Source organism: Callospermophilus lateralis, chromosome 4 (genome assembly GCF_048772815.1).
Source record: "Callospermophilus lateralis isolate mCalLat2 chromosome 4, mCalLat2.hap1, whole genome shotgun sequence".
Taxonomy (NCBI): Eukaryota; Metazoa; Chordata; class Mammalia; order Rodentia; family Sciuridae; genus Callospermophilus; species Callospermophilus lateralis.
The window spans coordinates 57565100-57574362 of record NC_135308.1 but is presented as its reverse complement, the minus strand read 5'-3'; the positions used below and the strand labels follow the sequence as shown (position 1 = coordinate 57574362).

At 36.4% G+C, this 9263-nt stretch overlaps 1 protein-coding gene across 1 annotated transcript; it reads left to right on the top strand.

Moving 5' to 3' along the window:
• The first annotated feature begins 1207 nt into the window (after positions 1-1207).
• Positions 1208-9154, top strand: Mak16 (MAK16 homolog). The gene is made up of 10 exons (XM_076853897.1): positions 1208-1281; positions 3475-3524; positions 3616-3725; positions 3828-3892; positions 4084-4235; positions 4868-4922; positions 6453-6527; positions 7523-7639; positions 8460-8525; positions 8659-9154. The coding sequence occupies exons 1-10, from the start codon at positions 1267-1269 to the stop codon at positions 8851-8853; spliced, it is 900 nt and encodes a 299-aa protein (XP_076710012.1). The 5' UTR covers positions 1208-1266; the 3' UTR covers positions 8854-9154.
• The last annotated feature ends 109 nt before the right edge of the window (positions 9155-9263 follow it).

Here is a 9263-nt window from a genome sequence, read left to right as displayed (position 1 = left end):
TAAAACATTTCTCATTTGAAGGATGGTTCTCCTTTTTGCATTTTGATTTGAAATTTTTCCTTTTTAGGGGAAAAGAGCCATCTCTAAGATGTGGTCACAAGTCTAGAGTATTCACAGGCCACCTATCAATGTGTGTGTGGGGGGGGGGGGGGGAGTTGTATTAAGTCAAACTGAAAAGTGCACCATTTCCTCTCCTTAAAGCAACTTGCAAAGTGTGATGTGTACAGGTGGTGGGTTCTTCCAAGCTGTTTTAAATTTTTTACTAGCATAAAAGTGTGTGTGTGTGTATAACAGGACTTTCCTCTAGGTCTCCAAACCAGCCTTGTACAGGACAATAGTGTAGTGAAAACAATCACAACTACTTTATAAAGCAATTTAAACTATGTATTTAACATACCTCTAGTTCTTACATATCCCCATTTTTCAAATGGGGCAAGAGTTTGATAAAAGTTAAGGGACTTGCCTAAAGATAATTAGTAAATGGCCGTAAGTTTTTATAACTTAAGTTTGCCTCCAAAATTAGAGGTAAATCAATGGTTCTGAATCATGGCTTTTACCAGCACGTAGCCAAAGTACAATACTTATTACAATTACTTATTTAATGCCTTCAAACTAAGGGCCCATCATTATTCTGAGATTGTGCCCTTCTTATTCTTTTAGCAATGACCTTTGGTAGAAACGACCTTTCTTTTGTAGAAACAGTAATTCCTCTAGCAAAATGAAAAATTAAAATGGACTGTTAACCCTCCACATTTGTTTTTGAAATATGATCTGCCATATGAATTTCCGAGAGTGAGAAGCACAGGGGCTTAGGTTAAAAAGGACAGAGGCTAACTTGGATTTCGAGCTCCAAGCCTACAAAGGAGCGCAAAAAGAACAATCCTGCCCCTCATGGCGCCAAGGTCCGCAGGCGCGGGCGCCCCTCTCCAGAGCTCTACACTCTGCCGAACTAAGCAGAGAGGGAACTTCAGTCTGATGCTGGAGCAACAGGAGATTAACCTCTACCAGGCGATTCTCGACCACGCTGCCTACACAACTTGCTAGCGGCGCGAGACCCCATAGTAAACACAAGTCAGTGCGCGTGCGCGCTGATGTCCTTGCGCTTGAAGGCACACAGGAGCTCACGACAGTTAGATCGCCAGGGGGCGCCGTGTGGCTTCGAGAAGTCCAGTTTCTCGCGAGACGTGAGGTTAGGCTTTCCGGAAGTGACTGCCCGGAGGAGCCGGGTTCTTCCTGGAAGCATGCGCTACTTGAACTGCCGAGACCATGCAGTCAGATGATGTGAGTTTCCTCCTGTTGCTCCCGGGATTTATGCGGTGCGTTTCGCACATTATTAGGGATCAGAAACCGCATACTCAGCTGGTCTATTCGCCTCGTGCGGTTCCTGAAGAGAGGTTTCTAGAACCCTGATTATCGGAAGTGTTTTTGCACGCGTGTCTACGCGAGATCTCCAGCTCGCTGCGCACGTTCCGTTAAGAGGCCGGGACACTACCCCTCAGACCACGGGGTCAACTTAACCATTTCCTAGTGCCTAGCGTTAAGGACTTTGTGCCATGCTATCAGCTGTATTGCTCCTGGGACTTGGGAGGGAGGGAGAAAAGGGGTTATGGCGAAGTTTAGACTTCAAATTTAGGGATCCTGCTCATACCGGTGCAAGTTACTTTTCAGTCTGCTTTTTTCCTGTGTTGTTTTTCTTTACATCTGCTCTGTCTGCTTATGTCAGGATTTCAGAAGCATCCTAGATTGATTCATTTCGCTGTTGGTAAACATACGTTCAGTATTTTTTCAAGAATGTGCCGGGCATGGTGGTAATTACTCGGGTTTGTTAACAGAAACCCCTGCTGTTTTGGAGCACTCTGGTGAGGGAGAAAGTAAACAGGTGAACAAATAAAACAATAGCACTGTGAAAGAAAGATGAGTAATAAATGAAGTAGAGTGTAATTAGGAGACACTACTTCAGATGGGGCTGGTCATGGAAGGTTTCTCTCGAGACCTATAATATGAAAATGAGACAACCACTGAGCATTGGAGAAAACAGTAGAGGTACAGTAAAGCTTTCCAGAAAACATAAAGGTACAAAGATCTGAAGATGGGAGAGAAAGAATATAAAGGACACTCCTATAACTTGTTACAGGAATCAAGAGGATGAGAAGTAGGTATACTTGTTGAGGCAAGATGATGCAGTCTTATAGGAAGTGTTCTTAGGGCTTTTAGTGGGTGATGATATCAGCTATACCCTTGTGAAAGATTCTCCCCTTGCTGTGTTGTGTGAAGAACTTCTGAGGAGAGGGAATGAAAGCAAGGAGACTAGGGTAATAAGTGTGGAGATGAAAAGAAATGGATGAACTTTAGGTTTGTTCTTTAGGTAAGTAACAAGACATGATGATGAATTCAGCGAACAAATGGGACAAATTAGGGGATTTTGATTTAAACAAATAGTTTATTCGTGATTTTATTTATTAAAATGGGGAAGACTAGGGAAGCAGTGCCATATTCTTTAGAGGGATGTGGAACTCAGATCTTTATTTGAATATGTTAATAGTTATGATGTCTTTTAGACATTGAAATTGAAATGTCAAGTGGGCAGCTGGATGCAAAGACAAGAGTAGTCCTCAGGAAAGAAGCCTTAATTGGGAGATGGCAATTTTGGAGTCATTGTTTTAGAGATGATATTGAAGTCACAAGTCTGACTTTCCTGCTTGTCCAGTTTCATTTCCTATAAAATTCTCAAAATGTGTTCTATTCTTTGACCTTTCTTCAACTACTTTAAAGCTTTTTCTCAGTTCCTTAAGGCAGCTCTCTCAAAGGTTCTTACACTATCATACACTTCTGTGTGGCTCTTAGATTGATTGCTACTTTGTGATGCTTTGTTACATATTTTCCCCCTAACTAGATAGATAAAACTCTTAGAGAACTATGCCTTCTTTTCATTCCTTACAGAGTGTCAGGACTTGGAGCCTTAAATATATAAGAAATGCTGAGTGAATAACAGGAACATCAGCCAGTGAAGGATAGCAATAGATAATTTTCCTTGCCCTCAGTGAGATAAAGTTGTGGTGTATATATCCCCAAATAGTATTGTGCAGCCTTTTATAATGGAAAGTAAACATATATGTAAAAAAGCAAAGTTACAAAGTACATATAATATGATCTTATATTTGTTTAAAATGTACACACAAGTACACTGTAGTTGGTGCCACACAAATTCTGGAAAAAACAAAATACTAATGAAATTTTATCTCTGGGTAGTCACATTATGATTATTGCTAATTTGTATTCATTTTTTTTTCTACAGGAATCTGTGTAAAGAATTTATGTAAAGAAAACAAGTTAGGCTTTCTTAAAAACCATTTCTTCCATTCCTTAAAGACTTCTTTCCTTAGTAAAGCATACCTTGATGGGTAGCATTGTCTTTTTTAATTAATATAGCATCTGTTGGGCCACCTGAAGGGTATTTTTACTTCTGTCTTGCAGGTTATCTGGGATACACTAGGAAACCGGCAATTTTGTTCCTTCAAAATAAGGTAAGACTGTATTTGCAACCTGGACTAAAATTCTTTTAGTTGCCCTGTTGGTAACCATTTTATAATCTATGTTTATTTCCTCCTATTCTAGAACAAAGACTCAGGGCTTTTGCAGAAATGAATACAGCCTAACTGGACTATGCAATCGATCATCCTGTCCCCTGGCAAATAGTCAATATGCTACTATCAAAGAAGAGAAAGGTAATTCCTTCTTAACTTGTATAAGAACTACTAAACATCCTTTTAAAAGGATGTTCCTCAATCTCTCTGAAGTAATATTAAAGATATTTTTTTATCCTTTAGGACAGTGCTACTTGTATATGAAAGTTATAGAACGAGCAGCTTTTCCTAGGCGTCTCTGGGAACGGGTAAGACTCAAAAAGAAACTGTAGTGACTATTAAATCAAGAGCAAAAATGCCACATGGCTTTTCTCTCTTCCTTGACCATCTCTAGATTAAATTCTGAAGCCATTCCCACTAAGATTTTTAATGGTGGTGTTGATGGTGAAATCTTAATTATTTGCCCTTGCTCCTCAAGCTTCCTTTTTCTGTTTGGTAGGTTCGGCTTCATAAAAACTATGAGAAAGCACTGGAGCAAATAGATGAAAACCTAATTTACTGGCCCCGCTTCATTCGACACAAATGTAAGCAGAGATTTACCAAGATAACCCAGTACCTAATTCGAATTAGAAAACTTACACTAAAGCGACAGTAAGTATTTGTATATTTGTTTATTTTGAAACCTTTACATAGAGCATGTTATTAATCTGAGATTGTTAAACTGCTAATAATGCTTTCTATTAAATTCAGCTTTGTATAATCTTGTATGATATGCTAAGAAGAAATTTTAAAGGTGTGTCTTTTGATTTGCAGGATTTTTAAAACAAGAGTATAACTTTATTATCTCCCCACTCCTTGCCTAGGAAATGTTAACATTAGGGATTTGAAAATTGTCTAAAACATGATAAACAGGAATGTAAGACTTTTACTTTCTAAAAGTGTTAGACCCTGATGTTTTTTCATTGTCATGTGCAGAGAATGTTAAACATGATATTTATCTTCTACAGGAAATTCCTATTTATTAGTTCACTGAAACATTAATCTTAGTATAGCGAATGCCCTCAGAAACCTCAGGATGTCTAAAGCAAACAAAAACATCTAAGTTAAAATACATTTTAAAATAGCTGGTTTATTACAGCATTGAATTTCTGGGAATTTTTAAGTAGTATATTTTGCTGTATTGAGCTGAGCCTTATAAAACCAATTCCAATCCTTTTATCTTTTAAAAGTAACACAAAGCACATGAACCTGGATTTTCTGATAAAGTGTTTTATTTCTCCTAGGAGAAAACTGGTTCCTTTGAGTAAGAAGGTAGAGCGTAGGGAGAAAAGAAGAGAGGTAACGTAACTTACTTTTCACACTCATAGCTTTTGTATTTTCATTGTGGTAGCGGTAGTAAGCAAGGTACATGAGAAAGATTCAGTTACTGTTTTTCATGTAAACTGTTCAGCCCTGGATAATGGCACACTAATCAATAGCAATATTAGTTGCCTATGACAGCTGAGTTTTTTGTATTTTAGGATTATGTATTTTTAGGTTAAAATATGGGTGTTTTAGGGATGTGCATAGTGGAAACAATGTCTTAAGAGATTAAATAGACAAAAACAATGTCTTAATACAGATTCATAACTCCTTAAACTCTTGAAGTCAGATGTTTTAAGAATTCAGAATTCTGATGTTGCTTTTCTTATATATGATGTTATCTTCAACAGAATTTGAGCATTATCTTTAAATAGCCAGATGTCTGGTCTGGATGTATTTGATTGATAAATTGAATTTTCTGCAGTTTAAAATTGCTGGTAAAGAATTGGAAACTCTGCTTTGATCATAGATTATTTACTTCTGTGAGGTAAATTGGGCAATTTTGTTACTAAAGTGATGAATAGTAACATTATTGTAACATGTGCTCTAGTCAGAAATCTCCAGCCTTTGTTCAGAACAATATACCTGTCCACCTCCTAAAATTACCTTATGCTTCAAGACTTAGGAATCTACTATTCCTGACCAGTTCAAATTTTCAGTCCTTCTTGGTATTTGCTTTGCTTACCTCACTTTTACCAACAGACATTTGCCTAATGTCCTATCCTTTTAAGAAATAGCTTTATTATTCTTTTGATGCTTTTGTTCCCATGAATAATATATAAAGTTCTGTATCTCAAATATATCACATCATTGGTCTCCAAACTTTTTGATGGGTCCATCAATTAAAGTTTTTTGAATGTGCTGGGCATGGTGGTGCTTGCCTATAATCCCAGCAATTCCAGAGGCTAAGACCATTGCACCTGGTCCTGCATTTCTCTTTAAAATGCTTACAGGATGAATTTTTTCCAAAAAAAAAAAAAAAATAATAATAATAATAATAATAATAATAATAATAATAATTTCATCCTGAAACTCATTATTGAAGTGTTGCCTTTAAATTGTTTTTTGTTTTTTTTTATGAACTATACTTAAGTTTTTAGAAAACTTCTGCTGGATTACTACTACTGACAGCCATTAGAGGAAGAGTTTTTTTTGGTTCTGTCACATGGAATCTAAGATGGTTTTAGAAAGTAGAATTAGGTGAAGGTCTCTATTTCCTTTTCTCAGCCTTTATAAAGTTTGACTTTAGGGATGATAATTTTATGATTCTTATGTAGACATAGTTTGATCTGTCAAAAGCTTTGTTAAAATTAAATTTATAATGCTACTTATAAAACCATGGGAATTTTTAAATTGAAAAGTTCCCAAGAAAGCTTGAGAGGGAATGAAGAAATCTATTTGGCTAGAGGCAAAAGCCTCAATAATAGGATGAAATGGGAAATTTCTGTTTCTGCAGGCTGAAAAAATGAGTACTAATGAAGTAAATGGGGTTTCTCTCTTTTATAGGAAAAGGCATTAATAGCTGCTCAGCTGGACAATGCCATTGAGAAGGAATTACTGGAGAGACTGAAACAAGATACGGTGAGAAAGCTTGTAACTTTGGGGTACATGTTTATTTATTTATTTATTAAATTTTGGTACTGGGGATTGAACCTAGGAGCACTCAACCACTGAGCCATATCCCCAGCCCTATTTTTTTGTATTTTAGTTAGAGACAGTGTCTCACTGAGTAACTTAGTTAGGACCTTGCTTTTGCTGAAGCTGGCTTTGAACTCACAATCCTCCTGCCTCAGCCTCCTGAGCTGCTGGGATTATAGGCATGCACCACCATGCCCAGCACAAGTTTTATTTTTTAAGCAATAGTATCATGCTAGGAAATATGGGGAAATGTATTTTATTTAAAAAATACTGGAAAGCTCTCTACTCTGATTTTATTTAAATTCACATAGACCTGGTTTCATTCCCAAACACAGCAGTTCTAGATCTCTGTGTAAAAACCTTGGGATGCTCCATTTACCTATTAATCTAGTCTTTAAAGATTTTAAAAATTTTCTTTAAAAAAAACTGTTATTTGTGTAGACAACTTAAAATATGCTTTTGCTTTACTATTTACCTGTGTCAGCAAAATTATATTTGTTTTTAATGCTTGGGTTTTATAAATTTCTAAATTTTAAATGTCCTGGTTCCATGCATGCTCCATAGAAGCTACCCATTTGGTATTAACTACTGATTTCTTAAAAGTCAAAAACAGGACAGGTGTGGCACACACCTATAAGCCCAGCTACTTGGAAGGCTTATGCAGTAGTACTACAAGTTCAAACCCAGTTGGGCAATTCAGCAAGACCCTATGTCAAAATAAATAAAAGGGCTGGGGATGTAGCTCAGTGGTGGAGTGCCCCTGGTTTCAATGCCCAGTACTGGGGGTGGGGGGAATGTCAAAAAGAAGACATCAGAAAAACTACTCATCAAATTTAAGTATTCTCATTTAATCCCTGAGGAAGAGATATGTTTGTAGGACAGTAGAATTTCAAGTGAAATACCCAAATGTAGTTAAAGGCAATTTGTTTGTTCTTCAGTATGGCGACATCTACAACTTCCCCATTCATGCATTCGACAAGGCTCTGGAACAACAGGAGACAGAAAGTGACTCTTCAGATGCTGAGGAAAAAGATGACGAAGAAGATGAAGAAGAAGTAAGTCTTGTTTGTTTTTGTTGTCTGGTATTGGAATTGAACCCAGGGCTGCTTTACCACCAAGCTACATTCCCTAGCTTTTATTTTTTGAGGCAGTACCTAGCTAAGCTGCTGAAGCTGACCTTGAACTCAAAATCCTTCTGCCTTGGCCTCCCAAGTTTCTGGGATTACATACATGTACCATTGCAATGGCTTGTTTTTGTTTTGACAAGCATAACATTTAGAACCAGATACATTTTTATGTAATTCTTATTTTATTTATTTTTGTGGTGGTGGAGAACAAATTCAGGGCCTTATACATGCTAGGCAAGCACTCTACAACTAGCTATACCCTTGGTCCCTATTTTATGAAATTAAGAGAGAGAATATTATCTTCAGCCCTTTAACCAAAAATGATTTAGTCACCTTTTCTCTGTCACAAGATTTGACCAGTAGTGGGTGCTTTGTCCTCCACCTCAGCCAACAAACTCTTTATAAATTAACAATTTTAGTTTTACTTAATGAAGATATTTCGCCTCTAATAATTTAAATATATAAATCTATTTAAAATATATAAATTTAATATATATAATATATATTAAATAATACAATAATATATAAAATATATAAATTTAAAAATTTATATAAATATAAAAATTTAAATCAGGCATGGGAATTATCTGATGTCTCTAAAATTTAGGAGCAGTAAACATGGGAATAACTAAATTTTGATTGGCTTATACAAAATAATTATGTTCTTATTTAGCAAAGAGTTTTTACTATATGTCTAAACTAGATCTTTGTTATGTATTCTGGACCCAGTCATTATGTTTTATTTTAGGATGTGGGCAAAAGAGAATTTGTGGAAGATGAGGAAGTGGATGAGAGTGATCTAAGTGATTTTGAGGTGAGCTCTGGGGGTAAAAGATTGTCTTTTGGCCTGTGGCAAAAGAATAGTTTCTGAACATAAACAAAAGCAAATAAACACTCTATTTGTTCTAAACTAGCATTTTTCCTTTGGTCTTTTCTCTCCATATTAGGATATGGATAAGCTGGAAGTCAGTGGTGATGAAGATCAGGAAGATAAATCCTCCAGTGAAGAAGAAGACAAGACTATTAATGCAAAGCACAAAGGCAAAACACCCTTGAAAGGACCTTTCAGGAGAAAACGGGCCTATGTAGAGATAGAGTACGAACAAGAGACAGAGCCCATGGCCAAGACCAAAACCACATGATTTTCCTCCATTTTTAACCAGGACTGAACATTTTGAACTTTTTTTTAATCTTAAATATACATACACCTCCAGTTTTTGCTCTTTTATGTACTATTTCACACAATACTTATGTTTTTAATATTTATGCCACATCAGTGGGGCAAGAAATCTGGAGTGAGTGGAAGAAAGCTGTAAGTTGTGAAGAGTATTTTTATACCATATGTGTTGGCAATCACAGCTTGAGCCCAAGAAGCTTAACAGATGAGTCCCTGAAGGTGGAATGAAATTGTGGGTGTAAATATTTATAAATTTTAGCACTAAATTCCTTAGTGTCCTTTTTTCTTTCTCCCAAACTTTATATAGAATGTCAGGTCTTCAATTTCTTCTTTTTTTCCTTTCCCTATTCCTATGGGGTAAAAGAAAGGAAAAAG

Excerpts from the sequence above, each read along its gene's own strand:
- Mak16 (XM_076853897.1), top strand. Across the intron at positions 6,528-7,522 it reads AGAGACTGAAACAAGATACG|TATGGCGACATCTACAACTT; the intron begins GTGAGAAAGCTT and ends TTTGTTCTTCAG. Across the intron at positions 8,526-8,658 it reads GTGATCTAAGTGATTTTGAG|GATATGGATAAGCTGGAAGT; the intron begins GTGAGCTCTGGG and ends TCTCCATATTAG.